The sequence below is a fragment of the Zootoca vivipara genome, chromosome 2 (assembly GCF_963506605.1).
Source record: "Zootoca vivipara chromosome 2, rZooViv1.1, whole genome shotgun sequence".
Classification (NCBI taxonomy): Eukaryota; Metazoa; Chordata; class Lepidosauria; order Squamata; family Lacertidae; genus Zootoca; species Zootoca vivipara.
This window is the reverse complement of record NC_083277.1, coordinates 47,565,257-47,584,006: the sequence shown is the minus strand read 5'-3', so window position 1 is coordinate 47,584,006 and position 18,750 is coordinate 47,565,257. Positions and strand designations below refer to the sequence as shown.

The following is an 18,750-nucleotide window of genomic DNA, read 5'->3' as shown; positions in this document are numbered from 1 at the left end:
GCAAGTCGAGGCTGCCGAGCAGGCTCCACCCCGCGAGGTTGCAGCGTAGGCAGGAGGAGGGGCCGGCGGGGAATAAGGCGAAGCCGGTGTCGGCTGTCGCTGCTGCCCGGTGCGGCGCCGGCGCCCGACTGGACAGTGGCAGGAGCGAGACCCGACGGAGGGGCCGCAGCCGGGCTGGGAGCTCCGTCTCCGCCATGAGGGGAATGCTGCTGCTGCCGCCGCTCCTCCTCAGCCGGCCTCTGCGACCTCCGGGGCCGAGAAGGCTTTGCAGCGCCGCCGCCGCCTCGGCTGCTCCTGCCGCCTCGGCCCCGGGGAAGAGCGAGGCGGGCTCGCAGGTACCTGGCAGCACTGGGGTGGGGGGTCTGTTTCCCGCGGCTCCCCCGAGCTGCTCCTGGGCGCCGGGCATGGGATGGGGCGGCCTCCCTCTCTCTCCGAGCTTCTTTTTTGAGCAGTTGATGGAGGGGGTTGGACTGCTTCAGTTTCTTAAACAAAAAGGAAAGAAAAATGAAAGAAGCTGATGAGGGAGGGGGAGGGAACCGAGAAGTTGGGAAGAGGAAAGAAGAGGTCTTGTTTCTTTCCTTTGAGACTTCATGGTCTTTGCTTAGTACTGTATTAACTTTTAACCTGAGCTGCTGCTTTGTTTGTTTTGTGCTCTTGGTCTGCTCCCTCTCCTCCTCCTCCTCTTTCGTAAGTTCCTTGGGAATGCTGATTGGCCGCTGAAAGGCACCTTTTTTGTGAATTAACGGATTGGAAATTTTTGTTGTTTTGGGGTAGGACATTTCATTAATCGTTCATTCTTTTCAAGGTACATGCCTCTTCTTTTTGCCTCTTTCTCCTTCCTGTCTGTCTGTCTGTCTGTCTTTCTGTCTTTCTTTCTTTCTCTTTCTTTCTTTCTTTCTTTCTTTCTTTCATCATAGAATCACAGAGTTGGGATGTACCCTGGGGTCATCGAGTCCAACCCCCTGCAATGCTGGAATCTCAAAATGCCCACTTGCTATGCAGTTTGAAACCATAATGGAGCCTGCTTAGCTTTGCAAATGTGATAGCAGTTTTATTGCTGCACCACTAGGACCTCTCGTTTCATCTGCCCACCCCCACCCCCACCCCACCCGCTGCTGCACACTGGGGGTGCAAATCTTCCTCCTAGGGAAGGCAGATTCAACAGAGGTCTTCTGTGCTTCTGTGTTGGGTCTGTCAGACAAGCATGGGCAGCAACTAGAGGGAGCAGAAAGTGTGTGGTGGGGTCCTTGAGCCCACCTCTGCTACTTGCTCACCTGGCTTAGCATCAGGGACAGGTACAAAGTGCACCTTCTGCCATCTCTACACACTCTTTGGGCAGGCAGTGGTTGGGATTGAATCCCTCTGTGCTGCTTAGATCTAGATGGTGAATGGAGGCTGCCCTGCTCATCTTCAACATTGCTTGCTTTCCTGCCTGCTGAGAAGCAATCACTGCCATTTGGTAATCAGTGCTGTCATGTGCAGTGGTGAGTTCTCACAATGTGCTAGGGCCTTCGCAGTTGCCTAATGGTGCACACCAGCCTACTTCCCCCCATTTCTGGTTTCTTTTTTAAAATTTACTCTTCTCTTCACCTGTGGTGTCAAGACTGGTCTTAACAATGTGAAGGAATGAGGAGTCACCCCCCTGGAACATGTTCTTTTTCTTCTTAGTGCTGTACTTCTCAATTCTGGAATGCGAAAGTGACATGGTAGGAAAAGGGTTGGTTCCAGTTCCTGTCTTCTTGGTAGATTTTCTGTATGAGTATACAGTATATACTAATAGGTTGCCATAGCGATTGCTATGTAACTCTTGCAGTTAAAACACAGTCTTCTTGCTGCACAGGAGCATAATCCAGAATCTTTGGACATGGAGCACTTTTGCTTTGCAGAACAAATGGGAAATTAAGAATTAGTGGTTGGTGCAGCCTGCCCTCTACTTAAGGACGCTGAGCATGACCACATACAGTACTTAAAAAATAAGTACTGTATGTAGAACACTTGCTTAGTAGCTACATAGTATTTAACTTCTGAATAAACATGCAAACGGCTGTATGTTTCTCAGCCAATGTTATTGACCTTATGCTCTGCAAAGCACATGCTGTGCTACCAAGCTACAGTCATTTCCCAGTGGAGTTTCCTTGTCAAATGCATGACAAGGATATTAAGTGCCCATGCTACTTGGTTGAAAGTCTAGATACTCATAATTTCAACATTAGAATACGTGACCTAGATATGTCATTCTAATAATGCTTGACTTCAGTAGTCATACATTGTTTCTTTTAATTTGTTTTTTTTTGTTTTTTTACATAGAACAGCAGGGTTTTAACACCCAGTGGTTGCCATAGCTGCCAAGTTTTCCCTTTTCTCGCGAGGAAGCCTATTCAGCATAAGGGAAAATCCCTTTAAAAAAGGGATAACTTGGCAGCTATGGTGGTTGCTGGAGGGTCCTGGTGTTGGATTTAAGAGTACACGAGTGAAAGCTTTAATATGTTTGCATTACATTCAGGTGTCTTTTTAAAGGAAGTTATCTTTTTTTAAATAAAAACACACAGATGATAACCAAATAGTTTAAACATTAAAGTGATTCCAGTGTAAATAAGACAAAATATCCATTATGTTATTTGAGTACGTGCTGCCTTTTCCATCACCAAGAACAGCTATTTCTCTTGTCATGCTATTTCTCTATTTAGAGTATAGCCACAGAATCACAGACTAACATTATGTAGAAGCAACCCCCAGCAGCTGAAGAGGCTTGCTTATGCAACAGGTTAATCTTTTAATAAACACTCCCTTAGCTTGCTTCAGTTTTATTTACATATGCATGGAGTAATCCTGAAGAGAAAAGCAAATTTGGTATATGTTTGCACCTGCAGTGATTGCTTTAGTTTTATTATTCAAGCTGGGCATTTGAACTGCAGACTCCTGGGATTTTCAAATGCTCTGGAATAGCGCTGGTTTAAATGCTCAGCTTGAATGGGCTTGGTTGCTAACAATTTCTGGAGGACCATAGGTTCCCTGTCTCTCTTGTATACCTTGCAAGAACTGATGGCCATATACTGCATTTCCTACAAATAAATCTTTGTTCAAAGCAGTTCACATAAAAACAGTGTAAATGCAGAAGTATGATAATGATACATTATAAAAAGTATAATATCCCTACAACAAAACACTGAAAAAAAATCAACAATTAAAAAGTTCATTTAACATAAATCAGGGTGACATGTAAAGAGTTTAAATAAATAAGCAATCTGAATGCTAATTTGTATGAAGCCTGAGTTCAGATCTAAAAAATTACAGGCAGCAACCATTTCATGTGGGGGCTCTGTTCCTGGCCCCTGCGTGTGTTAGCAGAGTGTTCCACCGCCCTGCCCCACACCTGTTTCCACCTCTATTCTGCCTTCTTCTGGGTCCAAAAGGACCCACACACCGGTGATCATGTGTCAGTTTGATGTGCCTAAAATGATCGCCACCTGTAAACAAGAAACTTAAGAAATATAAAGTGTGTAGATTGATGGTGTGTTGAGATGTTTCGTATGTGACATTTGTGGTGCTGATGTTGGGCGACAGGGTAGGGTCCTGCCTTATTTCACATAAGCCTGTATCATGAATTGCAAAGTAGACACATCAGTAGGTCATAGACTCCCAACAGGAAAGACATAATGTACTCACACTTCTTAAGATTCTTTCAACTTCTATTTTTATTGAAAGCAATAAGGTATTTCAACAAAATGATGAATATTCATATTGGGCATTAGCTTCATCTGTTTACATTTGTAGTATTTACCTTCCTTGAGGGTGGTTGGGTAACCATTGAAACACTCTTATTAATTGAAATGTTATTAAAAAACACAGCTACTTAAATTCAGCCACCCTTGTGAACCGAACCCTTGTCTCCTTTGTGCATCTGTGTGGCACGGCCACAAGCACTGTGGCATTAAACTTGAAAAGGGATGGAGCAGACAGGTCCTGGAGGAGTTTCCTTTGTCGCTGTGAGTTGCAGATTGCAGTAACGACACAGTGGTGTTTACAACTGTGAATACTTCCACCTTCCATAGCTTGACGTTGTAATGTCAGACAGGGACAAAATGTTCAACCTCTCACCTCACCACAACCAAATTTTTGAAAATATTGTGACAAACTCAGAGCTATTGATGAGGCATAGAAACCTTTGCATGAACAGATGGTAATTTACTGAATTATTCTAGCGGCAGTTGGCTCTGCAAAACTACAAGCTAATGTCTGTTAGTATATTTGAAACCTGTCCATACCTTGTTGTCAGGGAAAGTATCACCTTTAAAAATAGCCAGATTTTAATTTGAATACCTGTACTTCCTTAATCAGATGTTTTAAATAAAGTTTTAATGTGTACACTGTGTTTGTACTAGTCTGTTCTAGTTGAAATTTAGTGATTTCCCCCTCTAAGCTTTTCATGGCAGAGGAAAATCGGCTTATGTTGCCAGAAAAGTTAAACTTAATTTTCTTTCCATTTTGATTACACTATTCTGAGGAAAGAGAGACTAAATCCATAAGATCTGCAGATGGTGTTGCTCGCTGACTGTATTCCCAGTAGAAGTTAATCCAGGCTACAATCTCATTAAAAACTGTTCCAAGACTTTATGCATTCACTCCCTTATTAGAAAATGGACAACACAACATGAGAAGACATTTTCTAGAATCAGATTTGACCATATGGAAGAAATGGAGACGGAAACTTTTACCTTTTGACAGTGGCTGAGCATATGCCCACGTTACCCAGGGTGGGCGTGCTCCCGAGGGGTGCGGGGTGCGGAGGGTGCCCTCCCGCAACTCCCACACCTACCATGAGCCGTCAAGGGAAGGGGGAGCTGCTGCGCCGCTTTGCCGCTGGCACAAAGGGGGGTGACATTCGGCGTGCCGCCCGCCCGCGACTCGGTCTCCCACGCCTACCGCGAGCAAAGCGTCAAAACGGTGTAGCAGCTCCCCCTTCACCCGACGGCTTGCGCTGCTTTGCCACTTTTCTCGCGGTAGGCGTGGGAGTCCGTCGCGCCAAATGTCACCCCCCCTCAGGGATGACACTTGGAGGAGTGCACCCCCACCACCACCACCTTCCTCTGCCAGTGCCTTTTGATTCTCCTTTAGTCCCAATAATACAACACTCTTCCTTTCACATAGCAGCCAAATCATCTCCTCCCCCGCCCCTCTGATCTACCCACAAGCACACAGAATGAATTCTCCTGTGTTTTGGGCTTTCTGGCCCTTTTTTTTTTTAATTTTTAAAAGAATCTTTATACCTGTGGAAATCTCAGGGTCCCTCCCATATCTGCTGATGCCTTCGTTTTGTCTGTGGGTGATGCCATGTCAGCTTTGTAAGCAACTGCACACTCACCCCCTTAACATTGGAAACAGGTTGATTTTAAAGATGAGGTGCAGGGCCATCTTAAGCATACCCGGCGCCGTGGTGCGACGGATCCTTCCGGCGCCCCGCCCCGTTTCCCAGCGCGGCGGGCGCCGTGTGGAGCGTGGCTGCCGCAGGCGCAGCTGCACTGCACCACGCAGCCCCTGCGCGCGGCGGAGGCGGCCCCAGGCCCGCGCACCTCTGGAGAGCAGCCTGAAGCCGCTGAACAGCTGAGAGGCGCGCCTGGGGCAACCTCAGCCACGCCTCTCAGTGGGTGCAGCAGCGCCCCTGGTGGCCTGCCGCCCTGGTGCCCCGCGCCACCAGACCCGGGCCTAGAGACAGCCCTGATGAGGCGAGACATGATTTTATATAGAGAGAAGATTTTTCACTATCCTAGGAAAACAAAGTATATTTTTGCAAGGAAACTCCAAAGAGGGGCAGTATCACTGAGCTGGTAATTTCCTTTATGCATGTGAGAATGTGCAAGCAGTACATGTAATTACGTATTATCCATTTCAAAGGAGCAGTCTTCTCAACACCGACTCTGGAGCTGCTTTTTAAACTTGTACGAGTCTACATACTGCTTGGCCTTAGTAACATCTCAGTGTTTGTTTGGTGCTTCCTTACTCCTGGAAGCCATTAGTGGAAGATTTGCTGACTGACCTAAATAAATACTTTGTTGTTGTTAATTTCTTGCCAACTGTGCCCATTCTAACAGTACAAACTGGCTTAGAAGGAATAATATATTATTTGAGTGTAGGTTGAGATGAAGCAGATCACATAATTAATTTAACTGTCAATATGTATAGCTCATACAGCATTTGGCCTCTGGCATTAACCCCAGCTTAATTGTTCTTGGGAATGACTTTATCTGAGATGCACCCGTTTCAATTCTTCAAACATGTCTTAAAACATGGGTAGGCAAACTAAGGCCCGGGGGCCAGATCCGGCCCAATCGCCTTCTAAATCCAGCGATTTAGATTTAGATTTGGGAATCAGCATGTTTTTACATGAGTAGAATGTGTATTTTTTTAAAAAAATGCATCTCTGGGTTATTTCTGGGGCATAGTAATTCGTTCATTGTTTTTTCCCCAAAATATAGTCTGCCCCCCCCACAAGGTCTGAGGGACAGTGCTGAAAAAGTTTGCTGACCCCTGTATTAAAATGTTGATTAACTAAATGGCTCTTAATGGCCAAAGAATGTTATTGCTAAACCTTAGAAGTTACACCAATGTGGGATTTACGGTGGTGGTGGTAGGGAGAAAAGGCAGGAGATACATACCAAATGAAAAATAGTATCATGAATGCAAGCTTTCTTTCATTTCAGCTCAACATACAACCTACCTTTGGCTTTCTGCTTGACATTGATGGAGTATTGGTACGAGGAAAGACACCAATTCCAGGCGCAAGAAAAGCCTTTCAAAAACTACTTAATTCTCAGGGAGAGTTTTCGGTTCCTGTAGTATTTGTCACGAATGCAGGAAACTGCCTTCGTCAGAAGAAAGCAGACCAGTTGTCTCATATTCTTGGAGTGCCAGTGAGTAATTTTAGTGCCTTTTGTATGTGGTGTTTTTTTAAAAAAATAAAAAAATAAATCACATGAATAATGAAGGAATATTTCTTTTATAAATAGTCCACTTAGTTCAGTAGTTCTTGTCTTGCCTTCATAAAGACAGCAACTTTAAATCTCAGTTCCAAATCTTACAGGTGTCTTTTAAAATAGATGCAATATGTTCCAAAACATTTCAAGGGTTTCTCTTAGGGGATTAAGATGCTTATCAGCTTCATGTTTTACAGGGCAAATTGTGTGTACTTCTATCCAAGTGACATTAACCTCATGAATTGTAAGCTGCTTTCTCATTATTGTTTTGCTTCAGAATTTGTTTATGGTTAAATTTAAACCTTACATCTGAAACAAGAATCGGATGCCGCGTGTGGAGAGAGACTGAGGCAAGAACCATTTTAAGCACTGGTTGTGTGCTGTGAAAACAGAAATCTGATCTGAATTAATTTTTCAGTACTATATTCATGAGCAAAGATGTCCAGGGTAAAAGAGAGCATATTAATTAAGGAACTGATCTCCCATTCTTTCTCACACAGATTTCCCAAGACCAAGTCATGATGTCCCACAGTCCTTTGCGAATGTTCAGACGTTACCATGACAAATGTGTTCTTGTGTCTGGACAAGGGCCTCTTCTTGATATTGCTAAGCAGTATCCTTTGGAAAATGTGGATTATTCCAAGTTATACAGAAAAAGCTTTTGTTTTTTGTTTTTTTCTTACAGTGATTAATAGGTACATCTTGTAGTTTATGCTGTCCATGAACTCTGATGAAATCAGTCCAACTCTTAAGTGTGGTCTTGAAATAAATAATGCAGCAAGGGAAATGAGGGGCAGGCAATGAAGAGGAAACATTTCCTATTTTCTTTATTAACCTTTCCAGCTCCTGGTTGCTGCCTCAGTTCCTCACTCTCTTTGAGCAGGCCGTATCTGGCTTAGGTAGAGAGGCTGCCACTAACAGCTGTCCAGTCACTGTTGTGGTTATGCTGTGTGTTTGTGTGAAAGGGAGCCTGCAAGCTTGTTCTGAAGTCATTGTGGATTCTTGTCTTGGCTGCAGGGAATGAATACAGCAGGAGTAGTTCAGTGGATCCTAAAATAATAGGAGTAGGAGTAGGAGTAATTCTTGGTTGTGTGGAAAAAAAGAAGTTACTGCCAAATCAAACTTATTGCTTGTTTCATAAAGCAGAAATGTACATTCCAGAAAAATATTGTAATAAAATTGTATTGTTGTCCATAACCAAATACATTGCTAGTGTTGGATTTTGTCGGCCTATTACAATCGACAGGCTGCGAGAAAACTTTCCCTTGTTGGACATGGTTGACCATAACAGAAGACCTAAAGTTTCAGTAAGTATATTGTTTACTACATTTCTCTTAATAATTGATTTGAGAGCTTTGTATTGTCCTTAACAAAAATGTCCTACCTAACAGCCTGGTTTGGCCCTTGAAGTCTCTCTGACCACTGTTCATGTGCTCATAAATTTAGGATGTTCTACTAGCTTAACCCCACAAAATATATTTCCAAGCAGTTGTTATATAGACAAATGAAAGACAAATTTAATTGCCTGTATATTGTCCACAGCATTTAAAAGGTTGTACAGTTTGTTCTGAAGGTTACCCAATATTGACTGATCTCACAATAGATTAGGCTGCAATGAAAAGAGCAGAAACATGAGGAAATGTTTCCAAGAACTAATGAAAGCATTGCCCAAGTATCATGTGAGGTTGCAGAGGGCAGGAGGGTTCTACTGAACCAGACTATTTCAGGAGGAAAGGGCTGGGACACTGACCAGCCCTTTAAATACCTGTACTTCCTCGTTTCCTTTGTGGAAATTAGCCATGTGTGGTTGCATTACTCTGTGCAACTTTTTTTTAGGTTGCTCTTTCTCAGGTGTGTGTCCTTTCTTCTTTATCTGGAGTGCACAAGCACATGTTAAGATATCTTACTCACGAGTAGGACCCTGGCAGAGACACATGCCCGACTGGCATGTTCCCTCCCTCCTTGTCGATTGTTTGCGAGCTTCAAAAGTTTTCTTCAGCTCGAACATCACAGTGACTGATGCCAATAAACATCAGCACACTTACGGATCCGCAGAGCTTGCGCAGTTGTGTAACAGAACTCAGCAACTCAGCATTTTGGCTAATCTACTTTTATTTACATATAAACACACATGGAGCACTGCAACATGGCTCCCTCTCTAGCATCAGGCAGCAAAGAGAAAGAACAAAGGACAATAGTCCCACTTCAGGAAACACAGTAACGCAAACATCCTGTTTCCGTCACATCCAACTCTGTGCAATGAAAACATACACCATCATGTGATAAACAAAAATCCCATGACAGCAGACACAGGGAATGAATCTTCAACAGCGCACACATCCAAGTTAGTTTTGGAGGAAGGCAAGGAAGTGGAAGAGGATGATCAAATTTCATGGGGTTTCTATAATAAGTTAATTTGTCTGGCCTGCTTTGAGGATGGTATCGCAAGCCTTCAAGGAATAATCAGATGAAAAGTGTCTGTTGTATGCTGGAATCCCATCATGAAAATTGTGAATTTTAACTCTGAAGGGAGTGCAGGATTTTTGTTTCTGTTGACAACAAAATGAATTTGATTGTTATTAAAATATTTTCTAAAAATAGAGAAGGGAATGAAATGCATTACGGAATCTTCCCACACCCCAGTGCTACCTCATCCTTACAGTTAGGGTATTGTGTTGCTGAATATTGTGCAAAGGGTAAAATCCATTTGGGCACAATGGTAATATGCAAACGTCCTGAGCATGCAAGGCAATGCTATACTAGACCCAGAGGAGGGAAGTGTTCGTTTTGAGACAATTTCGCCCCCCCTAAAACACATAGCAGGGGTTTGCATTAGTGAGTGAAGGGACTCAAGCAATTGTTTTGGTTGGTATGGAAGCACAATACGAAGCCAAACCAACAACCAGCAGCAAGTACTTTTCAACGACACAGGTGCCATTCCAGTTCCTTGTTGCTGTAATAGGTATACGTTTATTTCTTAGAAATGTAAAGAATTACATATGAACAGGACTTGTGTGCCTGTCAGAGTCAAAGAAAAACCCCAGGATGTTTTTCTTAGTAAAGACAGCTTGTTTTTTCCCCCCTCTGCAGCATCCGCCTGAAGTGGAACTTCCCAAGATTGAGGGTCAGTATGTCCTGCAGCCCATGATTTCTAAGTGAAGTAGAATGCATAGTGGCTTTCAAAAAACATACTACTTTGATACCCTCAGGGGCCGGTTGTGATGAACCTGACTGGTAGGCGCATAGCACTTGGCATGTAGAGTTTATATTCCCTTGCTCTTTAACACTAACTTACCTATTTGTCTCATTTCAGTAAGTTCTCTTGTAACACTGCCATTCTAGGCTAAGCCATCATTCTGTCACTGCTATCTAAGTCTTAGCTTTACAATCCCTATTCCAAATTAGAACTTGAAAGCAAGGGGGTCGACCCTATGACCTGTGCTGGTTGTGTCACTAGTTGACTAGGCATTAGCTTACTAAACACCCACCCACTCCCTGGCCAGAAAAAAGACGGATACTAAAAAACTGCTGTATAAAACAAGCTACATACACAAACAAATTTTCCAAAACCATATTCCATACTACAGAAATTACCGTCGGCATTATTTATTTCATTTATGAAGCGCTTGCCATGTGGCATTCTGAAGTGATGGACAAAATCTTAGCTAGGGATGTGCTTACGTTACATCAAAGATGCACCTTTGAACAATATTCTAGACCTGTTCAGGCATTCAGTACGTGTGGGTACCCAACACATAGATGGGCCTGTGGGAATGCACAGTTCTAGCCCTGCCCCATTGATAATTGACACACCTGTCAGCCATATCCCCAGGAAATATGTGGTTGGTGTCAATCTGAAGGGGCAGATTCCATGCGCATACAGGGTTCCCATCCTTGAGAATATCCTGTATGTTGAAACCGTGTGTGTGTGTGTGTGTGTGTGTGTGTGTGTGTGTGTGTAGAAGCAGTCCACTTCAGACAGACACTGATCAAGCATTAGTGAAAGAATGGAATGAAGGTAACAATGGACCCTGGAGTTGTACTATGCATTTCATGAATTTCTGAAGAAGAAAGTTGATTGAAAACAAGACAGCTGCAAATAAGTTACTACTCAGTGGAATTCTGCTCTATTTATTTCGGGCTTTGTACCATCTCATGGTGCGTAGCAAGGAAAGAATTGTTACATTGTGGTAGCTGTGTAGAATTGTGTACCTAATTTGTGTCCCTGTTGATTGCCTTGTAGCGATTGTTCTATTTGGTGAGCCAGTGAGATGGGAAACAAACCTGCAGTTGATCATAGATGTTCTTTTGACAAGTGGCTATCCTGGGAATCCATATGCTCAGGCAACTCACCCACATATTCCTGTACTGGCTTGCAACATGGATCTAATGTGGATGGCTGAAGCCCAGTCTCCAAGGTAGGGCAAGGGCAGCGAGTGCTGGGTGCATTTTTCAAGAACTGTACAAGCAGCAAGGGAGAACTCTTGTTATCTGAAGAGTTCACCAAGCATATCAGCATAAAACCCCGAAAATGTATCATCAATGTCACCAACATTCATAATTCCTTGATTCGAAGAGTGAGCCTTGCTGATCTGTAATGACCACTCCCCATCTCAAATGGGGGGTGCTTTTTGCGGGGTCATATGCAACCACCTGATCCTACACAATCCCTGGCAGTTCAGCCTAGCTTCGCCTCCCCAAGCTGGATACCTGGAGGTTCCCGCCTAACCTCAGACCCATTTTGATTTGTAACTGCGCTTGGAATTAACTGAACTACTGTTTTCTGATTTAGGGGTATAGTTTAATTTGCCATGTTCATGCGTGAGGGGGGGTTTCCTCACAAAATATATGCAACTACAGTAGTGGATATTCCCAGAGCTGCCTGGGATTTTTTAGAGACCAACAAATACTGCTTTTTAAAAAATGGATAGCGTAGTGTATGTGTGTTAGCTACTCACCTGCCTATTTATGTAAAACTGAACAGAATTAATTCAGCCTTCACAATCTACCTCACTAGAAGCTGGACAAATGGCTTTGTCTTTTTATGTGATATTTTGTTTTTATCCTGGCTGACCATTCATCCTCGCTGACTAAGCTTTATTTCTGTATGTTTTAGGTTTGGGCATGGAACATTCATGGTTTGTCTGGAAAACATTTACAAAAAGATCACTGGCAAAGAGCTGAAATATGAGGCTTTGATGGGAAAGCCTAGTGAACTGACCTATCACTATGCAGAATACCTGATCAGGACACAAGCAACTGCAAAACAATGGAAGAAGCCTATTCAAACCCTCTATGCCATTGGGTAAGATGTTTCTCATTGTAAAGTATTCCTGTTGCAAACAGGAACTCATAAAACTTGTCAAAATGAATGAGTCAAAACTCATGATTTGCCATTCAGTTGAGAAGGGGAATGTTTTAGGTAGGCTATTGTTACGAAGTTTAAAAGTGGTAAGGGACTGGAATAAATAAATGTGATTCTCCCCCTGAAAAACCTATTCAAAACTTATCTAGTAACATTGCAGATTGTCAAAACCACCCTTCCCCTTTCAAATTCAGCGAGGCAGCAAAGAAGTGAAAGAATCTGCTAGATACTTGTTCATATAGTTGTACAATGTCTGGCTCCTGGTGAATCTGAAACCTCCTTTTTCAGATCTTTTCATCAGTGGTCAGTAGCAAGCAAAGTCACCTGCTTCTGTCTGCTTAAGCAGTTACAGACTATTTCTCTCTAATTATCTGCATAAGCTTGTCTTTTAGTTCACGTGGTGTTGAAAGATCATGGGCCAAATCCTGCTGATTTCACCTTGGGAGGACTGCGTCACAATCACTTTTGGTTATGCCTTTTTGATTAATCACTTATGCTGGGATACTTAATCAGATTTGAGATGGTTTTGAGCTTCAATTTGCTTTCCATTAATGAAGTCGCAATTGCATCCGCTCTGTACTGAGAATATTTCGGCTTGCAGTGGAGTGAAAGAAGCCCATCAGAGGAGAACAGTGCTGCTATAGAGAGCTCTGGAGGATGCTGAAGCTTTGCTCTCAGTCACTGTCAGCCCTTCTTTTCCTCACATCCTGCTCATGCTTTTCGGTCTTCACTCCTGTGACAAGTTTTTTTGGGGGGTGGAGGGTGGGGAACACCTTTAAAATATTAAGATTCCGAGATGTCAGCTTCTTGACTTCTGTTGCCATCTGGTAAAATATATGCAACCTTGGCTATACTGGTTCAGTGTGGGGATGTGTGCGAAAAGTATGAATGGCTTAAATGTGGTAAAATGTGTGAACCTGTAATATGTTCATGTTTCATTAATATTATAGTATTTGTTGGTTTTCACACCATTCCTCTTGACTAGTTTGGATGTACAAAAGATTCCATGAGCCAGGTTGAAGTGTATTTACCCAAAGGCAAAGAGAAACCCTCTGAGACACATTTCATTGGGCTTTGGATCCACAGAGCTGCTAGACCAGGAGTGAGATGTCCAGAAAGGGAGCTTAGATGTGTGCACTTGTAAAGCCCGTAGACTGCAGTATGCAGATGAGAGTCTGTGCACTGTAATAATGGAAATAGCAAGCTCTATCAGCAGATGCATTGCCCATATACCCGAAATATGTTTATGCTGATGTAACTTTCTTGACTCCCTAGGGATAACCTAATGACAGATATTTATGGTGCTAATCTTTACAACCGCTACCTTCAAGAAAAGAACTCGAGACGAGGTTCCAAGGCACGTATCCAGGCCAAAGCTGCCGGCGGCTCAAGATCTGCCACAGTCACTCAGGAAGAAGAACATGAAAACACTTGGGAAAGTGAATTAGCGACTGCGACTGCCACAAGCTGTAGGTCTGTCCTTGTTTGCACCGGAGTTTACAACCCTCACACAGAGGTGCCCTCTGACACGAGGGAGTGCATAACTGAGACTGTGTTTCATGGGCACAGGGATTTTAGGTTTGATCCTGCTTTAGTAGAACCAAACCACATTGTTCCAGATGTTGAAGCTGCTGTCGACTTAATCTTCCAGCTAGAGAACTTTGTACCAAATGAAAATTACAGGACTCCTTAATGACTTTCTTAACATTGTGTGTTCTGTGTACTTGTTCTTCCTGAAAAGCCAAATGTAACCACTTAGTGGCATATCCTTCCTAACATGTTTATATTTTTATATGTAACACTTCTAATACACTCCTGCTTGTTCTAACAGCACCTTTGATATCTAACTTCGGTTTCTGTGCTCTGATAATTCCTTTGCATCGTCCAACACCCTTGCTATGGACTGCACTTTTTGTATGAATTGTTTTCTGCATGCTGACTTCACTATTTAGCCACGGAGTTAAATCTAATGCTCTGAACAGTGAGGAAGAACATCAGCTGTGTTCAGCAGTCAAGGCAAGTCTGTTTTAGATAGTGTGTAATGAACTCTATGCAGTTCCGAGTTTAAAGCAAGAGTGGCTAACCTCCCAGATCCTGTTGTACTCCAGTTCCCATGAACCCCAGCCAGCATGGCTTATGGTGAGAATTGGTGGGAGTTGTAGTCCAATAACGTTTGAAGAGCCATAGGTTAGTCAACCCTGATTTATATGTTTATTCCTAAGGGATTACTGTGTTCCCCTCCATAACATCTTGCTTTCTTTTGCTACAAATTCCATAAAAAAATATCACTGACTCATTGTACTCTTTTTTCTGTTTCCTTTATGGAAAATAGAATCTGCACTTCAGGGGAAACGTTGTGTTCAGTGCTTTTCTTTGGATTTCAGCTCAAGCTCGACTAAAATTATGGCACAAGTCATAAGTTTGTGCAAAAACCAATGGGCTGAATGGGTTTTGAGCAGTATAATATTTTGCTCAAATCCCGTTCTAAAGAGCTAGAAGCTTCTGGTAGGCTTTATCCCTTATCTGTCTGGATTTATCATTAAACTCTTAAATACACTCAAGTTTTATTATTAAACACGGTGTTTCTCCTGCACTGAACTGCAGAATGCACAATAGCTGTTTGAGCTACTTTCTTAAAACCCGAAACTCCAAACCACAGTGGCGATGTTGAACATGCTCGTGAGGTTCCTTCCCTCTGCAAAGTATCATGTATCTGGTCTTTAATGGCCATGTATCTCATGGATGTAAAGTTTTAAATAATAACTTATTTCTTATGCTACCAGTTTTATAAAGCATTATGTTTAACAAAAAACAAAACAAACAAAAAAACCTAACCCTGTCCAGTAAAGTATTTTATATTTAAAACGGCCTACAGATCTTTCTTTCTTTGTGCTTTCTGTATATGTCGTATGTCTGACCCCTTTCTTAGTGAAGATGGCAAAGAGGGTGATTGTGGAGCTACTGCAGGTATTCCTGGTCGAGATTATCTAGATCCACCACAATCTGAGTTCAGATCTGGTATTGGAACTGAATCAGGCTTGATCAACCTTTATTGTGAGAGAGGGGCAGGAGTGTGACCCCGTTACTTCTGCTTGATCTCTCCATGGTTTTCAATACATTGACCATGGTATCCTCCTAGACTGATATAGTGAAATGAGTATTAGAGGCACTGTTTTACAGTGGTTCTGTTTGTATCCTCAGGGTTGTGACTATAGAGAAGCACTGGGTAAGCATTCCTCAGACCCCTGGCACTTGTCCTGTGGGGTTCTGCAAGAGTACTATCCTCTACCCAGTGCTATTGAGCATTTATATGAACAGGGCCGTCTTTCCACGGGGGTGCAAGGGGTGTGGGGCACCTGGGCGCCGAATTCTGGAGGGTGCCAGGTGCTCACCGCTGAAGCCGCCTAAGCTCTTAACTATTTACCTGTTATCCTATATAATAAAGTCCAAGTTGTCCCTGCGTCCAGTCCCGTGTGTCCCTGGGGTACTGCGCATGTACCCCAGAGACACAGGGATTGGACGGAGAGACAACGGCCAACCGCCGCTCCGCCAACCGCCGCTCCGAAGCCCAGTCTCATGCTGGAGGTGCGCGGTGAGGCGGCGGGGGAAAGAAGCGCTCCCCCCGGCAGCCTTGCCACGCACCGCCGGCATGGGACGGCGCTTCCTCGGCGAACACAAGCAGGCAGACAGCCCGCCTGCTTGCCTTCCCCGAGGAAGCCGAAGCGGCAGCGGGCGCCGAGGGAAGCCAGCTTTGGCTTGGCGGCGGCGGGAATAAGGGGAGGAATTCCTCCCCTTTTTCCCGCCGCCGCCAAGCCAGTCCCCGAGCCGAAGTGCGGCGCGGCGGGGGCTTTTCGCCGTTTGCCTTCCCGGAGCTTGTTTGTTTTATTTTTCTAGATGTTCTTGTCACATACCTTTGTAGCTCAATAAAATCTGTGTAGGTGTGGCCATGGTTAAAGACAGGTGCTGGGTTTGCTCATAACTCCATGTCACAGTTAAAATAAATCAATATTTGTAAGCCAACAACAAACTGTGGCTTCAGATTTTTAAGGTACTGGGCAAGGTTAACACATGACCCAAAGGCATGGTCTAACCATGGCTTTGCATTATGTGTGAACCAGCTGTGCTGCGACTGAAGAACATTTAAGACAGGGGTCCCCAAACCTATGTTGCCGAGGGCTGATTGCGCTGCGGGCTGGAGCGTGCACCCATACGTGCACACACACGCGATTTTCGGTGCACTTCCGGGTCGCTGGAACACCTGAAATAGCTTGTGTGCATGCGCATGGGCCTCCTCTGGCATGGAAGTGCACCAGAAATGATGCTTGCGCATGCGCACAAGCTATTTCTGACACTATGGCAACCCGGAAGTGGGCAGCCGTGCCGCACCACACCGTTAAGAGCAGGCGGTGGCAGTGGGGGGTCGCTGGGGGCCGCATAAAAGAGCCTCGCGGGCCACATCCGGACCCCAGGCCTTAATTGGGGAAGCCTGATTTAAGATCTTGAGAGTGGAAGAGACAAATATGCTAGTTATTCCCTCCATTATCCATTAGAGGGCAGTAGAGCAAAACAGCTTGTCTAACAGCTGTTCATACTGCAAGCAAACAGAACTTTATGCCATACAGTATTTAATTATCACTTTGGTTCTGCTAGTATAGAGCTGCACTGTATTGTACGTTGCGTTTGGCTTTTATTACCATGCTCCACCGAGGACATGACAAAATATGAACAACAGCACCAACAGAACAACATCCAGAACTGATTTCTTAACAAGTGTCATTCATATTCAGCTCAGTGAGTGGAAAGTTGAAGCAACAGAAGGGCAATATGGTCCCAGGAGGACTAGGAAGTTTCACTGTCGTCCCAGCAATTGCTGACAGAAATCAGCCATGTTCTCCAAATCATTCTCCCTTCATTATACTCTGCCCTTTATAGGGTGACACCAAACTGATTCATGGCATCCACTTCTCTCACTAGATGTAAGCATCACACAGATTTGAGGTATATCGAATGAAAGATGCAGCTATTTCCTAATGCCCACATTCTGTTGCATTTATTCCTAATTGAAAGAGTCCAATGCCCGCAAGTTCATGAGAAGCTGATGGCCGCTTTTTGTTTCAATGGGGTTTTTGTTGGGTACTTGGGAATATATGATTGAAGATAGTAGTTTTGGAAATCTTGGAGCCTTAATCTGGGGTACTGCCACGTGTCCCTAGCTTAGATGTGATGTGATGAAACACATCATAGAATCAGAGTTGGAAGGGAACCCAAGGGTCATCTAGTCCAACCCCCTGCAATGCAGGAATCTCAACTTCTTTTCTTCTTCTTTGGCGATCACTCGTAGCAGAGTAAGATTGTCTTCCATAAACACGGTTTTAACAATGTGTAAGTGACTGTGGAGGCCAATTCTGGATCCACACGTCCTTCCACAGTGGGGACATTGGTTTCTCAACTAAAGCATCCATGACAAATGGCCATCTAACATCTGCTTATAAACCTCCAAGGAGAGTCCACAACCTCATGAGGGAGACCGTTTCACTGTTGAACAGCTCTTACTGGCAGAAAGTTCTTCCTGATAGCACACCGAGTTGGTGCCAGCAGGACTGTACCCAAACCGAGAAACAATGCGATATTGATATGGTCAAGAATTCTGAGGTTTTAGAACAGGTGTCACCAACATGGTGCCCATGGGCCTTCCCTGGCACCAGCCGGCTCCCCCAAGCTGCACTTTGGCCAATGGTTGCAAAGTGTGATTGTGTGTTGCCTACACGTTTCTTATTTGTAAATATGAGCAGATGCCCCCAAAGGGTAGCAACCCCCGCTTTAGTGAAATACAAATAGCTCAGTGCTGACAGAATGCCAAATCCGTTGAGGGAAATAAAAGAATGAAGGGGCAGGGGAGAGAATGTGTGTCCTAGAAAAGGGCATAGGTAGCTGGCACTCTGGACAAGGAAATTCCACACTGTAACATTCTGTTTGTGATTAATCACTATTGACAAATGAAACCTGCAAAGACAAGACTGACCTTTCAGAGTCAGATGTAGTATGCCAGTAAATACCAGTTGCTGAAGGGTGAGAAAGTACTAATGCCATCCGGCTGTTTTGGGGAGCCTCTGTGGGAAGCAAAATGCTTGACTAGATGGATTCTTGGTCTGAGACAGCAGGACTTTCATTATGAGGTTACTAGGAGGGAGTGCCCAGCAATGTCTGGGAATTTTTGGAAATCAAAATATATCATGATTTTAAAATGGATAGTGTAATTTGTGAGTCATGCCAAAAATCAAGCAAAGTCACATCTTGGTCCACCATCTTGAATCAAAATGACATCGGCACCCAAACAATAATGAAGACCCTCACCTTGAGAACCTTCATGCCATGTTTGGTGGTAGTATCTCAGGAGATGACCAATAAATAGGC

General features: G+C 43.9%; 1 protein-coding gene across 1 annotated transcript; it reads left to right on the top strand.

Annotated features, from left to right (window-relative positions):
• The first annotated feature begins 15 nt into the window (after positions 1-15).
• LOC118080677 (haloacid dehalogenase-like hydrolase domain-containing 5) lies at positions 16-15,778 on the top strand. The gene is made up of 8 exons (XM_035106266.2): positions 16-335; positions 6,699-6,908; positions 7,472-7,584; positions 8,185-8,278; positions 10,062-10,095; positions 11,215-11,389; positions 12,088-12,276; positions 13,612-15,778. Exons 1-8 carry the CDS (start codon positions 195-197, stop codon positions 14,027-14,029), a joined length of 1,374 nt encoding a protein of 457 aa, XP_034962157.1. The 5' UTR covers positions 16-194; the 3' UTR covers positions 14,030-15,778.
• Positions 15,779-18,750: the final 2,972 nt, after the last annotated feature.

Bases quoted from the DNA above. Each gene is read 5' to 3' on its own strand.
- LOC118080677 (XM_035106266.2), top strand. From the start codon at position 195: ATGAGGGGAATGCTGCTGCTGCCGCCGCTCCTCCTCAGCCGGCCTCTG. The intron at 336-6,698 runs GTACCTGGCAGC...CTTTCATTTCAG, and splicing joins AGAGCGAGGCGGGCTCGCAG to CTCAACATACAACCTACCTT. The intron at 7,585-8,184 runs GTATCCTTTGGA...ATACATTGCTAG, and splicing joins CTTCTTGATATTGCTAAGCA to TGTTGGATTTTGTCGGCCTA.